Here is an 18,657-nt window from a genome sequence, read left to right on the forward strand (position 1 = left end):
GTGTCAACAGCGCCCTCATGTGGTCACAATACTTCCCTTGAGTGAGTGAGTGGCCAAATATGTATTTTTCATAATGTAAACAGTATAACTGAGGTAAATACTGTATCTATGATCCCACTGTCTATTTTTGTTATTAGTCAATGTCAAGCAAGGCCCCTTTTTTGGATGTGTCGGCATATTCTCCATGTACTCCATGCTCTCATTACATTACGGCCATTTAGCAGACACTTTTATCCAAATCGACTTCCAATTATGGCAGGGCAGCCATTATTCGGCGCCCTGGAGCAGTTGAGGGTTCGGTGCCTTGCTCAGGAGCACCTTGGCAGTGCCCTGAAGGCAAACTGGCAACTCACCAGCTACCAGTCCACTTACTTGGTCCATACGGGACTCGAACCGGCGACCCTCTGGTTCCCAAGCGGAATCCCTACCGACTGAGCTACTGCTGCCCCACGCGCCTGTCTGGCTCAGACTGTGGGTCAGAGCTCAGCTAGTAGTTTCTGCTCTGTGGAGACGTGCACAGAGTTAGTAGCCACGGCAAATGTCTCCATCAAAAATGAAGCTTGCGTCCTCTAGGCACTGACCTGATTCACACCAGAGTGCTAAACTAGCAGCAAGGCCCAGTGCCAAAACCCATTTAGTATGTGTAAAACAGGTCACGTGTGTTGCCTTCCCCTAGCAGTCACTATGTGATATTGACAGAAGCTAAGGATAGGTTAAATGCAGTAAATACAAGCTCAAGCAGACAATATTAATGAGATTTTGACTTTACTCGAAACCAATATAAACTTTATTCAGTGGAGCAGGCGAGACATAACATTTTTTTAAAGATTTCCAGTCCTTATTCAGGAAAGGGCAGTTTATTTCACAATCATTATTAAAGAATATATCACCATGCCAATATCAGTTTATTTAAAAAGTCACATAAGAGTCAGAGTCTCATTGTGTTGACCACTGACTTATTTTCAATAGGAAGAATCCATCTTGCATTCTAACTTCCTTCCACTGAAGATTCCAGTGTCCACCCAATGATATTGTAACTGAACTCTTCTTCTGTCATTCCCAACGTGAAGCCACAGCCCTGTCCAGCTTCTTCTTTGGGCAATAGTAGATAGAGCAATATAGAAACGTTATAGCTGAAAAAAACATGTAATGGGTTATTCCCTGGGCCGTGCCTCACCATTCCACCAAGACTGATCTGCTCAGACTGTTTGAACTAATCCTGCAGCATGAGTGAAACCATGACCATCTATGCTTCTTTTCTCAAAACTGATAACTAAACATATACTTACTGCCAATAAATGATGGGATTAGAAGCACAAGGCGTAATACTGATGTAGAAGAAGAATAGAGTGTTACCGGCTCGTATCCGTACTGGATCTGGAAAAAATGACAGCACAGCGTATTTGAAGTTTTCTGGTCTAATAGAGAACTGAACTGTTTACCACTAAACCATTTTAAGAAGTGCAACAACAAACCAACAAAAAATTACTGAATAATCACAATAAAAAGTAAAATAAACAGTTTCTTAGTTTTTGTTGTAGCTGGTGAGTCAAAGGTTTTACCATTAAGTGCTGAATGACATCGCTGGGTGCTCCTAGAATCTTACAGATGACAAAGTCGGTGTCTATTATTTCCACCACACAAAGATGCAATGTTCCCTCGTGAACGATCCATATTGTTAACTCTGCTTTGGTCATCTCCAGTTTGTCAGACCTTTTCTAGAATGACAACAGAAACCAATGCTGAACTGTTATGCATTCCCAACACACTGTGTGTGTGCAAACATGATACATGCTATACCTGTATGGTGACGTGTAGGTCCTTCCCGGTCCTTACAGACGAGAAGCTGAGGAATTCAGGGTCTGGGAGATACGTGATGCTTGTGGAACAGCTCAAGGTTTCATTGGCAATTTTCAGGTACATTGCACTGGTGAAAGTCTCATGGGAGTTTGTGGTTGGTGGTGTGTCATAGGTTAAAAACTGCAACGAACGTGCCTGAACAAAAAATGGGAAACATCTTTGTGAATAGTTCATGAACATAGGTGGGGATTGCAATATAGTGTAGATTGACAGGTTAATTGAGAGCTTGGAATTCCTGGATTTGACGATGGACTGGAAAAGCACCTGATCCTTATGCCTTTCTTTTCTGGTTGTTCCACAGGTTGACAGTCCGACTGACTCTAGGAAGTCCAGAGCCCTGATTCTTGGCATGGGTATCTGTACTAATTGTAAAGGGTTCAGGAACTATTCCCAAGTCTGGTCCCCCATCTGGAAATCTACTCTGAAACCCCTGTCTGTCTGTCTGTCTGTCTGTCTGTCTGTCTGTTTGTACCTCCTCAGAGTAGATGAAGGTGGGAAGGTTGACTTTCTGAGGGGCGTGGCTGTGTATGACCCCTTCCACAAACTGTAGGTGGAATCCCACGATAAAGATCATCCTCTTCCCACTGCAGGGCACAGAGTGGCAGCCAATCACAGATGAGGAATTTGAACACAGAAATAATTCAGAAACTCTGTGACCTCTTAGAAAGAGCACATCCTATGTGTTGTGAGTATGCATGAAGACTGCAGTGGGACTTTACTGTTGCCTCCTAGCTGCCTTTCTACTGAGGAAGACATATATATTGGAAGTGAGTTTCTTCCACCCATCTGCATTCGTCATATCACATATACTTAAGATGTTATAGATTACTCACGTTTGTCTTACCAAAGTCATTCTAACTGCTAGAGATACCTTGTTTGTTTGTGTCATTCAGAGCATGAAAGTACTAACAGATGTGGACACACCATACCTGGCCCAAGTAGTTGTTGGTGTGACATCAGTGCAGGATGGTGAGGAGTAGTAGGTAATTTTTGCATTGCCATGACAACTGCCATCTGGGAGGACGGCACATACATTGACCAAACCTTTATCCGCACTGGGAATGTGGAAAGTCAGATTCATGCCAGTGTTGTTCCACACAGGAGACCTGACCACAGTGTGACAGACACAAAGACACATTTAGAATTTCAGACTGACACTAGTTGAACTCTGTTTCTAATTCTTTAGAGCTCAATTGACTCAGGCTGGTCACAAGCCAAACCAAGACTGACAACTCTATCTGACCTTTTTGGGACTTGATGGGATGATCATCATCAATTCCAGATCTTTTTCTATTTACATGAAACATAACGCCTTGTTGGACAGGATTCATGGCAGATTCCATTACATGTTTGCTGTAAGAACAACTTTTATGTTTTGGCCTTTAAGCTTTGACTGGTACATCATAGAATGACATATTTTTCCTAGATTCCTTCGGTGTATTCTCCCCCATCCATACAGGCCACACCCTCATGTTCCAGGTGAGGGTTTCTGCTATTTTAACTTTTTTGCCATCATTGTGAGACAATTATTCTAAATCCGGAATGTTTGGACAAAGGTTTTGTCTTTGTTTTTTTAATCTTACCGCTTTAAATACATCACTCATCTGTCAATTTGTTGATTTCCTCAGCAAGCATAAACCAAATAAAAGGGGACTAATTTCTGATTATTGTTGCATAATGCAATAAACTATCTTAATGAGAAGCTCTGCAACCGACAGCTCTTCTTTGTTGCTCAAAGTGATCAAGCCATCAAATCATCAGACTCACTCTTGTGGACCACAGTCCAAAGCTGCCTGGATCCTCACTCTGGTCACGTTACCGAGGTTACAACCAGTCATCACTGCATTGTTCCTCCCATAGAAGGACACTTTACTGGGGATGATGGAGAAGATCTCTGGCATCTAAGAATATAAAGCACGCACACATTTTTAAACATTTTTAAGTATTCAGTATTAATGAGGAAGAACAAAGCCTGTGAAGAGGCTCAGACTCACAGAGAAATCCGTGCGCGTCTCCAACATTTTGCAAACGCCAGCCTATAGGAGGAAGTGGAGAGAAGTTTGACACGGACACAACATGCTACTGTTGACAATGAAATGTGTTGCTCAGGACTGTAGAGTCTGATGTTACAATACAAATATTTGAACATTTACAGCCACAAATCCTGCAGTCGCCCAGGAACACTTTTCGTGGCTCCAGCTACATCCAGCTGAAATACACTTCCGACACCTGAACACAGAACAAACGTCATTTTCCCACCAGGACTATCTGAGTCTTGAAAATGTTTGTGGACTCACAGGGCAGGAGTCGGTGGTCCTTTGATCCCAGAACAGATGAGTAGCTTCAGTTGCTCCTTCACTGTCTCCCTCCCAAGTCTAATCTCTACTGTGAGATTGAGACCTGTTGATAAAAAAGACAGGGAGACAGCTTCTAACTGCCGAATTCACTAGAAATCCTCACATGATCTGACACTGTGCATTTCTAAATCCAGTTATGACTCACTGTTTTCACAGATATGAGATGAGTTTGGCCTGTAATAAACAGTATGATACTGTTTGTTTAGAGTCTCTTAGACTCGTCTCCAGAGAGATGGTGAGAAAGATTTGAAAGCAGCATGTAAAGGTTTTGAATGTACTGCAACTACCGTACAGGAAACGTTCTAGAACATTCATTGGCCTGTTCTTTAGTCTCGAGTGTTTTGAAGAAAATAGAAACAGAATTCAACATTTTCATATGGTCTTCAAGAGTCTCACTGACCTTCGGTAGAAAACAAGCTTTCAGAGAAGGTGCAGATGCACCACGGGAACTGTGGAGAGTCTGTTATGGTGCACAGTTTATCAGAATAAGTAGAGAACTCGCAGGCGAAGTTAGACTGCAACTCTGGTCGGCCCACAGTCAGATGTGTCTGGACGTGTAGCGTGACCTGTGAAAGGTCCAACTCAGTCTCTTTCCAGCCGATTGAGATTTGAATGCCATTCAATCTGCATTGTAATTGGATTGGATTGGATGGATTGAAAGATTTGCGCTTCATCTGTACCTGGCCGTTGCTGCCACTCCCCACCTGGTAGGAAACCATTTTCTTTTGATGGGAATCATCAGAGATGGACAATGAATCTGGGCAGTCATCCTCAGATGTGCACCTAGGAAGGGAAAATCATATGAATCGGCAAAAAACAGGTTGCCTAATTGAGCGAAGTACATAACCACTCCTTATCCATGTTAATTAGCAAAGCTTAACAATTCAGTCAGTTGTATTAGTTTAAAGCTTAAGTAGGCAGGTGTGTTGCAGGTTGTTGTGTAACTGACCTCTGTTTGGAGCTACACCAGCTGCAGTAAGGATCCTGAGCAGACCAACAGGCCTGCAGAGATGTGTGTGTCTCACACTTTGACACAGGGACACGCATCATCTAGAGAACAATGTACAGACAACAACAGACATGCACAATCGGACTGCAATTGGATGGGAGTGGAAGGGTGATATTTACTGTCCCTACCAAGAGAAAGGGACCATTTCTCCGAGTGGATCTAGAGAATCTAGCAAGTTCATAATATAACAATGTATGGTGATGCATCGTTTTCAACCTATTCGTGTTCACAGCCTTAGATTTAATACAAATGTACTGTATATAATTCAATGTTACACAAGGAGAGTGTGTCCTACCTGGTTTCTGAACACCACATATACATGTTTACGATCCACCACGTCCAGATGCATTTTGGGAAACACTTGGCGGTCGTCATGGGCCTTGTACATCACCTTGGGACAGACAGCCTGAAAGGCTCTGTCCACAGCAAGCTGACGGGAAAAACAGATTTTCTGTCAGAAAGCTAAGTGCAAATCTTTTTAGTCTGATTGCAACATTTCCTGGTCTTATCAGTTTCTTAGAATTCTCAATTTAATTCATTCAGTATAGAAGCATTTAAAAAGTCTAAATATTATTCAGCAGACATATTTCAATTTGCTCATACTTCCACGATGCATGTTGTCTTTGTCCACAGACCTTAATCAGCTGTCCGTCTCCTGTCCCCACGAAGAAAACCATCCAGGTCTTGTGTCTCACTGCCATCACAGAGGTCATGAAGGTCTGCCTGAGGAGCACCGCAAGAGGCCTCAGGAGGTTTGGCTGAGACACACACACACACACACACACACACACACACACACACACACACACACACACACACCAGAGCAATGTGCTAAATTAGTTCTAATTTAAATATTTTTTCCAAACTTTTTTTCATAAATTTTTATATAAAATATTAAAGCATTAAAAGAGACAATAAAGCATTCTTTGAGTGAACAAAATGTGAATTCAACAATGCTAATACTATATGATCAGTTACATTGTTAGTATACTTAAATAAGATTTTTTTAAATTGTTGATTTAACTCTGTATTTTTAAAGTGTATTAAAGCATATTTTTAAGTTTTTCGGCCATTTCCATGCTGATGCATATTTATATATCGCCTGAAAATGTTTTGCTTGATTTTAATTTACGCACACTTTTTTTTTTGAGTGAAAGGGAACGATTGACTTTTCTCAGGATGATGAAACAGAACAAGGACACGGATTCGTTCTAATGCTCTATTTATGAAACTGCACTAAAAACGGGAACGAGGCCAAACCTTATTAGCGAATAAGAGTTCAAGCAAGAAGTCTATATCTCTTTTGTCCATGTAATGAAAGTGTAAATCAACATCGGTCTTTCTGCTGAGATCGGGGCTGATGTCGAACACGATCAGCTCGGTGTTGGTTGGACCTCCGTCCGTACTGAACACGCCGCTCCAGAGCACCGGCGGTCCTCCCGGGATCACCGAGGACGCCAGCAGTTTGCCGCGGTCCGTGACTTCGGCACCATCAAATGGATGCAGAGTCGCACCACGAAGCGACTTCAGTGTGTCGCTCTTACTGGTTTTACCCTCAAGCCAGATGAGGCGGACTTGAGTGCCTGATATTCCTGAATGTACGTTGGCAAACAGATAGATGATCGAATTGATCTGGAATCCATCCACAAATTCCGCGTCGCCTTCATGCTTAATCATAGGAGTAGAGGAGCTGTCAGAGAGAGAAAATATGCCTCCAGACTGTTCATTTCTAGTATTTTGAAGGTTAACAGCCTTGGAATCAGATGTGCAGTTCCTGTTTCCGTTTTTGGATGTGTCGGCGTATTGCTGGATAGCGGTCAGAATGTAAGTCTCTCTCCCATTGTTCTTCACATTCACATTCACCAGAAAGCCCAAGGACGCGCTGCTGAGCACCATTGGTCCTACAGGAAAGTTCTCCTTGTGTATCAGCTTGGAGATGTTTGCCAGGTCCCGCACCTCACAGTAGCCGCACACCGTCAAACCGCAGCTGATCAGAGTCTCGTTATCTACAAATGGCACCAGTATGTTGACGTGGAAAGTTGCGTTCCCCTCGTCCGAGTCTGAAACCCGGTGAAACAGCGCGGCATTCATGTCCTTCGCGCTCTCCAGTGCGCCTCTCTGGCTCAGACTGTGGATCAGAGTCAGGTCGCGGTTCAGCTGGTACAGTTTCAGCTCCGTGGCGACGTAAACGGAGTTTGTCGCCACGGCGAAGTGGCGGACGTCTGCATCAAAAGTGAAGTTTTCGTCCTCCAGGCACCGACCCGGTTCAGCCCAGAGGTGTAAAAGCAGCCCGAGCAGCAGGTGCCTCATCGTGCAGCAACAGATTTCACGGGGAATCCTTCAAACATGGAGAGTCCGCACAGCACTCTGCACTCAGCTGCAGCGCCACCACAGTTGTGCGTAAAAGCGCAGAGCGTCAAGAGAAAAGCAGTTCCGCTCCTACTGATTGGTCCACTTCAAGAAATATCAGCGTGGGCTAAAGAACGGAAGCCCATATATAAGAGTGTTTTTTCCAAAACACGGGGAATTGAGCAATAGAGTCATTTCAGTACAGCTTTATCTGCTTTTGGTAAACGTGTACAATCAAGCATCTGAATCTAGATTAAGGAGGCCGGAAAGGTGCGGCAGTAACTTCTGCATGATATTACCGCATAAGACCCTTTTGCATATGTAAGAGAGCGAATATGAAGATGTATATGCGTTCAAACACACAAAGGATTACATTACTTTGTGTTCATCTCTTTATGTTTATATGATTGCCTGAAATAATGATTAGTCCATTCTTTTTGATTGAGCAGTTTCAGAGAGGTCACCTCAGCGTCATTCCGTTATGTGCAGCCTCAAATAAAGGTCTGTGTCATTTATCAAATATAAAATATAAATGAAAATATACATTGTTGACTCAACACTGTAATCACATAAATCATAAAACAAGCATGCAGAGAGAATGCTCAATATCTCATATCATAATAGGAATGTTATCATGCCTTCATTTGTTATCTTCATTTGATCACAAACCTTGATAAAACTGGACATCAGCAGGCTGGAGGCATGGGTTCTTCTCTCTTACTCTTACAAGCAAGAGTAAAGGTGATGCAGAATTTTCGGGATGGATTTCATTTTTCTGAAATGTCAATCATCCCCTTTCACAAAATAACTTTTTTGAAAGAAAAGTAGTGAAAACAAATGTTAAGAGTTGTGAAGTCGTTCAATAAAGTGGACGACTGACAGGCCTACTTTGAAGTCTATTAGTGAAGAAAATGTAAAAGTACGATTTTAAATTACATATATATATATTTAAGAAATAGTGCATTAGTATATTTGAAAATGTGTATCAATCACCATGGATACACAATGTGTATCAATCATTATGGAAAAACTTAATGGAAAGTCTTAAATCAACATAAAAAAAGTTGTGTGTGTGTGTCCTTCATGACCTGTTTCTAAACTAAATGAATTGAATTACTAATTCTAAGAAACTGATAAGACCATGAAATGTTGCAATCAGAAGATTTGCACTTAACTTCCTGTGTTTTTTTTGGCCACAAACTTCTCTTTGGGTGTGTCAGGTAACCTCATTCCCTGATACTGCTGTGGTCGCAGCAAAAAGGAGCGTTTAATGTCACCTCAGCAGTAACCATAATGTGAGATCATATTAGGCAGAAATAAGAGAGTTAAGAGCATCACTGTGTCAAAGTGCGAGACACACACACACATCTCTGCAGGCCTATTGGTCTGCTCAGGATCCTTACTGCAGCTGGTGTAGCTCTAAACAAAGATCAGCTACACAACAACCTGCAACACACCTGCCTACTTAAGCTTTAAATTAATACAACTGACTGATTTGAATTGTTAAGCTTTGCTAATTTACATGGATAAGAAGTGATTGTGTACATTGCTCAATTAGGCAACCTGTTTTTTGCTGCTCCATATCAGGCACATGCACATCTGAGGATGACTGCCCAGATTCATTGTCCATTTCTGAGTATTCGCATCAAAAGAAAATGGTTTCCTACCAGGTGGGGAGTGGCAGCAACGGCCAGGTACAGATGAAGAGCAAATGCTTCAATCGATCCAATCCAATTACAATGCAGATTCAATCTCAATGGGCTGGAAAGAGACTGAGTTTGACCTTTCACAGGTCACGCTACACGTCCAGACATATCTGACTGTGGGCCGACCAGAGTTGCAGTTTACCTTTGCCTGAAGTCTTTCTGTCTTTTCTATCAACAGGTCTCAATCTCACAGTAGAGATTAGACTTGGAAGGGAGACAGTGAAGGAGCAACTAAAACTACTCAAGTGCTCTCGAACTTCGCCTGCTAGTTCTCTACTAATTCTGAGAAGCTCTGCAACATAGGAGACTACCCACAGTTCCCGTGGTGCATCTGCACCTTCTCTGAATGCTTGTTTTCTACTGAAGGTCAGTGACTGTTGAGGACCATTTGAAAATCTATTTTCCAAAGAACCAGCATACTTCAAAACACTTGAAACAAAAGAACAGGCATCAATGATTGTGAATGTTCTAGAATGCTCAATGCAGTTGTGTAGATTGTCTACCTTTGACACAAGCCATGGGAAGGTACCAAAAGCAGAGAAGGAACATGTGCTTTTTTATGTGGCTAACCTTTCTCACCATCTCTCTAGCACTCAACGCAAACCATATCCTTCCTGCTTACTAAGAGGACCAATAGCACTGTTTTACTCCCTGTTCTATTGTGTTAGTGTACCTGTGTGTGCTTCAGTTCGTTTCTTTTAGTGCATGTCTGAAGTATTCTCCGTGAATTCTCCTGCTGCTGCACGATGAGGCACCTGCTGCTCGGGCTGCTTTTACACCTCTGGGCTGAACCGGGTCGGTGCCTGGAGGACGCAAACTTCACTTTTGATGCAGACGTCCGCCACTTCGCCGTGGCGACAAACTCCGTTTACGTCGCCACGGAGCTGAAAATGTACCAGCTGAACCGCGACCTGACTCTGATCCACAGTCTGAGCCAGAAAGGCGCACTGGAGAGCGGGGACAAGGAGGCCGCGCTGTTTCACCGGGTTTCAGACTCGGACGTGCGGAACGCAAATTTCCACGTCAACATACTGGTGCCATTTGTAGAGAACGAGACTCTGATCAGCTGCGGTGTGACGTTGTGCGGCTACTGTGAGGTGCGGGACCTGGCAAACATCTCCAAGCTGATACACAAGGAGAACTTTCCTGTAGGACCAATGGTGCTCAGCAGCGCGTCCTTGGGCTTCCTGGTGAATGTGAAGAGCACTGGGACAGAGACTTACATTCTGACCGCTATCCAGCAATACGCCGACACATCCAAAAAGGGCAGCTGCTCATCTGATTCCAAGGCTGTTAACCTTCAAAATACTATAAATGAACAGTCTGCAGGCATATTTTCTCTCTCTGGTGGCTCCTCTACTCTTATGATCAAGCATGAAGGCGACGCGGAATTTGTGGATGGATTCCAGATCAATTCGATCATCTATCTGTTTGCCAACGTACATTCAGGAATATCAGGCACTCAAGTCCGCCTCATCTGGCTTGAGGGTAAAACCAGTAAGAGCGACACACTGAAGTCGCTTCGTGGTGCGACTCTGCATCCATTTGATGGTGCCGAAGCGCCGAAACGCGGCAAACTGCTGGCGTCCTCGGTGATCCCGGGAGGACCGCCGGTGCTCTGGAGCGGCGTGTTCAGTACGGACGGAGGTCTAACCAACACCGAGCTGATCGTGTTCGACATCAGCCCCGATCTCAGCAGAAAGACCGACGCGGACCCAGACTTCAGCGTAGAACCTGATGCGGACGAACCGAAGGTGAGTCGCTGCACTGTGGTGCTGAGTCTGACAAGTTTTTAGGCATAAGGTAAACATTTCAAAATCTTGCTAAACATTCACAGAAGTAAATTGTGAGCGTTCTACCAACCTCACAGAACTTTTAATCCAGACGAGAATCCGATTTCAGAATTCTATAAATTTGACATTGACAACATGTTACATAATGTTTTCCAGTTTTCCAATTCTTAAATGCATAGCTACCAAGCAGTAGTAACAAGTTTGTGTTATATCCTTATATTGGACAGATTTTACGAGTCTTTTTTTGTGTCATATGTGCCACCACACAGAGTGTGTCTGTGTGATGGCACATATGACATATAGACAGGTGTATAGTTACACACGCTACTATGACCTCTCACTCACATGTATGATCTCAGAAAGTGATATGTGTGCGCTTTAACTCATTAATGGCACAGGTATGTTGGTTCAGAAATGTAACATGAATGTTGTCCTAGAAGGCAAAGGACCTATGGCCAAAGGTGGTGCTCTCCAGGCAGAGCTCCATGACCTCTGTGCTGGTCGTGAGACAGAAGGCCTGGATGGTTTTCTTCATCGGGACAGGAGAGGGACAGCTCATCAAGGTCTGTGGACGTTAATGCTTAAGTTACTGCCACACATCCATGTTGTGCACGACGACAGGTGTGTGCAGAGTCCAGTGGAAATTACACATTTACTCATACACGCATTTCTATTTGTGCCATAGGCTCACAGGCCCCCATTATTGATGTAAGGCTCCTGATTTCTGGACATACTGAATACTACAGTAACAATGCCATAACTGAGTTAATAACAGTCAATATTTTTTGAAAAATCAACGCTTTACAGCATTACCTGGGGTCCAGCAATGGAAATTTGCATGACCAGTTTGATTAGAACAACTTATATCTATTAACACGTTGACCACTGCAGATGATGCCGGTTTGTAAGACATTTTTCTTAACGCCATTTTCAAGACAAACTTTTCAAGAAAACCTAGACATCGTGAGAGTGAGACTTGTTGAATTTTTTTGGTTTAACCTTTATCAAAGTGGACATTCAGGGCTTGGAATATACTTTCACCACTGTCGCAAACATATCCTCATGAACAAATGCTAATTATTTGTTTGTTTTCTTTTATTTTCAGTGAATAGTTTGTGTCTTTTTCGTCATGTTTCTTAAATGAAACTGCTTTGGGTGCGACAATGCACTGTTTAGTGAACAAACTTGCTAAAGCTCACATACTTTTGGGGACCTAATAAAACTTTGTAGACTAATCCCTTAAAAGCGCCTTTTATTTTTAAGTTTTGACAGTATCCAAGGGATCTTAAAGTTGGTAGTTTAACACTCTTAATTGTAAATGCGGATTTATTGATTATAAATGCTTCGGAAATATGAATGTAACTCTGTTGCACTTGACTATATTAAGGTGATGCAACGCCCGGTTATACTGCGTTTCTGTCAAATTGCATAGTTTCTAGAGCCATGGGGTCATAATGATGGTATTAAGAGGTGGATTAATTCAGGTAGGACTGTGTAGGACATCACTGAAGGCCTAGGTGTGAAATGCACGTCGTACCACTGGGTGCGTCTAACATTTCTCACCATCGCTCTAGCACTCACCTCAAACCATATCCTTCCTGCTTACTAAGAGACTCTAAACACACACACTGTTTATTACAGGCCATATTAAAACAGTGAGGATTACCATTTAATTAAGTACTTAGAAACTGTCCTCCTGTCTTTTTTCAACGGGTCTGGATCTCACAGTAGAGAGGAACAAATTGCCCAATAGCACTGTTGACTTTCTCAAATACACCAGATCCAAGATCGCACAGACTGACTGATGTACGTTTGTAAGATCCAATCCTGTCCAGACTTCTACTTCTCTCCGGGTGTTATCTAGATACTGGATCTGCATTAAATGACCAAGTGTAAATGGGATCAGAGCGATGCTGCTGGATCCCACCTGTCTCTAGAAAAAGTTACAGTGGTCAACAAAATGAGACTCTGACTTTTATGTGACTTAATGTTGTTTTTATAGTTACATATCTGTCTGGTGTCTGGTTTTGTTTACTGTCTGGCACATAAAGAGCCCTACTGTACCAGGTGTGAGGAGGTGTATTGAAGGAAGTAATGTCATTTCAATTTGGGTCCATTCACGTCTTGTTTGAAAAATGACAGAAGTTGGTGAAGACAATTGCACATCCAAGTGTTGTTGACAGGCTGGGCTTTCAGTAATTTCAGTAATTTCCCTTGGGATAATAAACTCTTATCTTATCTTATCTTTTAGTTCTGCTCATATTTCTCAGAAACACTCAGAGGCAGAAATCATTACAGTGGCCGAGTTAAACCTCAACAAAACCATAGTTTGACTGTGTCATAGGAAACTCTATCACTGCTCATCTTCTTTTCAGCTTGCTGTGGATAAGGCCTATCAGACTCTCTGTCCCAGGGTGATCTACAAGGCGTCCGATGACCGCCAAGTGTTTCCCAAAATGCATCTGGATGAGGTGGATCGCAAACACGTATACGTGGTCTTAAGAAGCCAGGTAGGATGCAGTGAACACTGTAGACCTTTCCATGGCCAGACTTTCAGTGTCGTTGAATTGTTTGATTGCTTCGTTGCAGATGATTCGCGTGCCTGTGTCACGGTGCAGCACACAGGAAACCATGCAGGCTTGTTGGTCTGCACAGGATCCCTACTGTGGGTGGTGCAGCTCCAAAACAAGGTCAGACATCTTTAGTGTACTTCCTCAAACAATTCAAAGCTGCTCTAATGCTATTTTTTGTCTTAATAGCTGTACATGTGAGGATGAGTGCCCAGACTCTGTCTGGTTGTCAATCCCAGAAGGTTCCTATCAACAGAAAATGGTTTCTCATCGAGTTGAAAGAGGAAGCGTTGGCCAGGTAAAGACCGCTTCTTACTTCTCAAATTTTTAAAAGTTTTTGTTGTCCATTTTGTTATAATGCATATTTATCAAACTGTCCTCAGATCACACTACATGTCCAGACACACCTGAGTGTGGGCCGACCAGAGTTGCTCTCAAACATCACTTGTCAATTCTCCACCAGTTCTAGAGAGCTGTGCATCACCATAGGAGACTTCCCACAGTTCCCGTGGTGCAGCTGCACTCTCTCTGAAAGCCTGTTTTCTTCTGAAGGTTAGTGACTCTTGAGGAACATACGGAAATGTAGCATACTGTTTCATTCCAAAGACCCAGTACACTTCAGAACACTTGAAACAAAGTCTTTCGAAGCGCGTGACAGGAAAAAGGTTCCCCACCCCTGCTCTAAACAAACACACTGTTTATTACAGGCCATACTGTTCTCAAACCTGTGAAAACAGTTAGTCATAACTGGATTCAGAAATGCACAGTGACCATTAAACAGATCATATGTGAGGATTTCCAGTGAATTCAGCAGTAAGAAGCTGTCTTCCTGTCTTTTCTATCAACAGGTCTCAATCTCACAGTAGAGATTAGACTTGGGAGGGAGACAGTGAAGGAGCAACTGAAGCTACTCATCTGTTCTGGGATCAAAGGACCACCGACTCCTGCCCTGTGAGTCCACAAACATTTTCAAGACTCAGATAGTCCTGGTGGGAAAATGACGTTTGTTCTGTGTTCAGGTGTCGGAAGTGTATTTCAGCTGGATGTAGCTGGAGCAACGAAAAGTGTTCCTGGGCGACTGCTGGATTTGTGGCTGTAAACGTTCAAATATTTGTATTGTAACATCAGACTCCACAGTCCTGAGCAACACATTTCATTGTCAACAGTAGCATGTTGTGTCCGTGTCAAACTTCTCTCCACTTCCTCATGTAGGATGCCGTTTGCAAAATGTTGGAGACGAGCACGGATTTCTCTGTGAGTCTGAGCCTCTTCACAGGCTTTGTTCTTCCGCATTAATTCTTAATACTTAAAGATGTTCAAAAATGTGTGTGTGCTTTATATTCTTAGATGCCAGAGATCTTCTCCATCATCCCCAGTAAAGTGTCCTTCTATGGGAGGAACAATGCAGTGATGACTGGTTGTAACCTCAGCAACGTGACCAGAGTGAGGATCCAGGCAGCTTTGGACTGTGGTCCACAAGAGTGGGTCTGATGATTTGATGGCTTGATCACTTTGAGCAACCAAGAAGCAGAGCTTCTCATTAAAATAGTTTATCATAAATTAGTCCCCTTTTATTTGGTTTATGCTTGCTGAGGAAATCAACAAATTGACAGATGAGTGATGTGCGGTAAGAAAAAAAAAAAACAAAGACAACATTTTTGTCCAAACATTCTGAATTTAGAATAATTGTCTCACAATGATGGCAAAAATAGCTGAAATGGTTAAAATAGCAGAAACCCTCATCTGGCACATGAGGGTGTGGCCTGTATGGATGGGGGAGAATACACCGAAGGAATCTAGGAAAAATATGTCATTCTATGACGTACCAGTCAAAGCTTAAAGGCCAAAACATAAAAGTTGTTCTTACAGCGCCACCATCAGGCCGACCAGTGCAAACATGTATTGGAATCTGCCATGAATCCTGTCCAACAAGGCGTTATGTTTCATGTAAATAGAAAAAGATCTGGAATTGATGATGATCATCCCATCAAGTCCCAAAAAGGTCAGATAGAGTTGTCAGTCTTGGTTTGGCTTGTGACCAGCCTGAGTCAATTGAGCTCTAAAGAATTAGAAACAGAGTTCAACTAGTGTCAGTCTGAAATTCTAAATGTGTCTTTGTGTCTGTCACACTGTGGTCAGGTCTCCTGTGTGGAACAACACTGGCATGAATCTGACTTTCCACATTCCCAGTGCGGATAAAGGTTTGGTCAATGTATGTGCCGTCCTCCCAGATGGCAGTTGTCATGGCAACGCAAAAATCACCTACTACTCCTCACCATCCTGCACTGATGTCACACCAACAACTACTTGGGCCAGGTATGGTGTGTCCACATCTGTAAGTACTTTCATGCTCTGAATGACACAAACAAACAAGGTATCTCTAGCAGTTAGAATGACTTTGGTAACAGAAACGTGAGTAATCTATAACATCTTAAGTATATGTGATATGATGAACGCAGATGGGTGGAACAAACTCAATACCAACATATTTGACTTCCTCAGGAGAAAGGCAGCTAGGAGGCAACAGTAAAGTCCCACTGCAGTCTTCATGTCTATGCACAACACATAGGATGTCTTGTTTGTAAGACGTCACAGTGTTTCTGAATTGTTTCTGTTTCAAATTCCTCATTTGTGATTGGCTGCCACTCTCTGTCCTGCAGTGGGAAGAGGATGATCTCTATTGTGGGATCCCGACTGGACTTTGTGGAAGGTGTCATACACAGCCACGCCCCCCAGAAAGTCAACCTTTCCACCTTCATCCACTCTGAGGTGTGTCTCTACACACACTCGCACACACACACATTTCTGCATGCACTGTTGATCGCAAGGAGACAAGGTGTCAGGGTAGATTACCAGGTGAGGGACCAGACTTAGGAGTGGTTTATGAACCCTTAAGAATCAGTAGCAGCTAGAGAGAGCTACCTTGTCCAGATTCTGAACTCCAGGGTCTCTTCCTGAAGTCAGGAAGTCGTACGGTTGATGAGTCAGGTGCTTTGCTAGTCGATCGTCAAACACAGGAATTCTAAGCTCTCAATTAGCCTATCAATCTGTATTGCAATCCTCACCTGTGCTCACAAACTCTGGGTAATGACCAAACGAGACATCCGACCTGGACTGGGAAACTGTTTAACTGCCAAAGGGAAGTGCACTGACCTGCTAATATAGACTAAAATATGGATCCTATTCACAAAGATGTTTCCCATTTTTCATTCAGGGAGGTTCCTTGCAGCTTTTAACCTATGACACACTACCAACCTCAAACTCCCATGAGATTTTCTCTAGCGCAATCTATCTGAAAGTTGCCAATGAAACCCTGAGCTGTTCCACAAGCATCACATATCTCCCAGACCCTGAATTCCTCAGCTTCTCGTCTGTAAGGACCGGGAAGGACCTACACGTCACCATACAGGTATAGCATGTATCATGTTTGCGCACACACAGTGTATTGCGAATGCATAACAGTTCAGCATTGGTTTCTGTTGTCATTCTAGAAAAGGTCTGACAAACTGGAGATGACCAAAGCAGAGTTAACAATATGGATCGTTCACGAGGGAACATTGCATCTTTGTGTGGTGGAAATAATAGACACCGACTTTGTCATCTGTAAGATTCTAGGAGCACCCAGCGATGTCGTTCAGCACCTAATGGTAAAACCTTTCACCAGCCAGCTACAACAAAAACTAAGAAAATTTTTAATCGACTCTTTATTGTGATTATTCAGTGAGTTTTTGTTTGTTTGTTGTTACACTTCTTAAAATGGTTCAGTGGTAAACAGTTCAGTTCTCTATAGACCAGAAAACTTCAAATACGCTGTGCTGTCATTTTTTCCAGATCCAGTACGGATACAAGACAGTAACACTCTATTCTTCTTCTACATCAGTATTACGCCCCATGCTTCTAATCCCATCATTTATTGCCGGCAAGTATATGTTTAGTTATCAGTTTTGAATTGGATGAAGTGTATCTAACACCAAATCGATCAGATCAGTGCAATAAATGCAGTTACCTCCACCTAGGAGGTCATGGTTTCACTCATGATGCAGGATTAGTCTAAACGGTCTGAGAGGATCTTGATCTTGGTGGAATGGTGAGGCACGGCCCAGGGAATAACCCATTACATGTTTGTTTTTTTCAGTTATAACCTTTCTTTACTGCTCTATCTACTATTGCCCAAAGAAGAAGCTTACAGAGAGGATAAACAGGCCTGTGGCGTCACGTCAGGAATGACAGAAGACGAGGTCAGTCACAATATTATCATCAACCATCTCTTAGACATTGGGGACAAAAACTGAAAAACAGACTCGCCAAACCCCTGAACGCAGCACTGTTGACTTTCCTAAATACACCAGATCTGCTGCAGACCTGCTCAGGATCCAAGATCGCACGGACTGACTGATGTAAGATTCAATCCTGTCCAGACTTCTACTTCTCTCCGAGTGTTATCTAGATACTGGATCCGCATTTAATGACCAAGTGTAAATGGGATCAGAGCGATGCTGCTGGAGTTGTTTTCCGGTCGAGACTCTGATTCTTATGTGACTTGTCAAGAAAACTGGTTGTGTGATTGCTTAGTAGTTAGTATAAGTAATGTTGGCATGGTATTATTTTTGTAATAATGATGGTAAAGTATAGTGCTCTTTCCTGAATAGGACAGGAAATTTTAAAATGTGTTTTTTATGTCTGCCCTGCACCACTAAATAAAGTTTATATTGTAGTTCGTACCTGTGTGTACTTGATTGGAGTCTTTGCAACCTTCCCCTCAAACCTGATGATTACCTCTCCTAGTGCTGCACTACAGACGCTATTACTTCGAGAATGAAAGGAGACTCCGCCACCAGGGGGAGACAGACACCGATGTGCAGCCTTCCACGTTTGCGACGTATTCATGGCCCCAATCACAACAAATCCTTATTTACTCCCTGTTCTATTGTGTTAGTGTATGTGTGTGTGCGCTTCAGTTTTTTTTTATCTAATATATGATAAACATTCAAATTAAATCTTTCCGTGACAGTG

General features: G+C 42.8%; 2 protein-coding genes across 3 annotated transcripts; one reads left to right on the forward strand and one right to left on the reverse strand.

The window, feature by feature from the left end:
• Window positions 1–812: 812 nt before the first annotated feature.
• On the reverse strand, window positions 813–6,039 carry LOC143001027 (plexin-C1-like). The gene is made up of 15 exons (XM_076150579.1): window positions 5,862–6,039; window positions 5,522–5,656; window positions 5,167–5,267; window positions 4,898–5,000; window positions 4,618–4,783; window positions 4,158–4,260; window positions 4,014–4,089; window positions 3,855–3,896; window positions 3,628–3,761; window positions 2,790–2,966; window positions 2,333–2,444; window positions 1,801–1,995; window positions 1,563–1,718; window positions 1,290–1,377; window positions 813–1,133 (listed from the first exon to the last, which is right to left on the reverse strand). The coding sequence occupies exons 1-15, from the start codon at window positions 5,937–5,939 to the stop codon at window positions 1,054–1,056; spliced, it is 1,746 nt and encodes a 581-aa protein (XP_076006694.1). The 5' UTR covers window positions 5,940–6,039; the 3' UTR covers window positions 813–1,053.
• Window positions 6,040–9,930: 3,891 nt separating this feature from the next.
• Window positions 9,931–18,365, forward strand: LOC143002544 (plexin-C1-like). Of its 2 annotated transcripts, none has more exons than XM_076152701.1 (17): window positions 9,931–11,035; window positions 11,512–11,637; window positions 13,450–13,584; window positions 13,664–13,764; window positions 13,834–13,942; window positions 14,028–14,196; window positions 14,493–14,595; window positions 14,664–14,739; window positions 14,857–14,898; window positions 14,992–15,125; window positions 15,784–15,960; window positions 16,305–16,413; window positions 16,859–17,053; window positions 17,136–17,291; window positions 17,476–17,563; window positions 17,780–17,882; window positions 17,994–18,365. In XM_076152701.1, the coding sequence occupies exons 1-16, from the start codon at window positions 10,028–10,030 to the stop codon at window positions 17,869–17,871; spliced, it is 2,820 nt and encodes a 939-aa protein (XP_076008816.1). In that variant the 5' UTR covers window positions 9,931–10,027; the 3' UTR covers window positions 17,872–17,882; window positions 17,994–18,365. The 2 variants fall into 2 exon arrangements, with proteins under 2 accessions (XP_076008816.1, XP_076008825.1); XM_076152710.1 differs by having other exon boundaries at window positions 9,932–11,035; window positions 11,515–11,637.
• Window positions 18,366–18,657: the final 292 nt, after the last annotated feature.

The sequence above is a fragment of the Genypterus blacodes genome, unplaced genomic scaffold, assembly GCF_046128005.1.
Source record: "Genypterus blacodes isolate CSIRO-AG114 ecotype Tasmania unplaced genomic scaffold, CSIRO-AGI_Gbla_v1 ptg000007l_1, whole genome shotgun sequence".
Classification (NCBI taxonomy): Eukaryota; Metazoa; Chordata; class Actinopteri; order Ophidiiformes; family Ophidiidae; genus Genypterus; species Genypterus blacodes.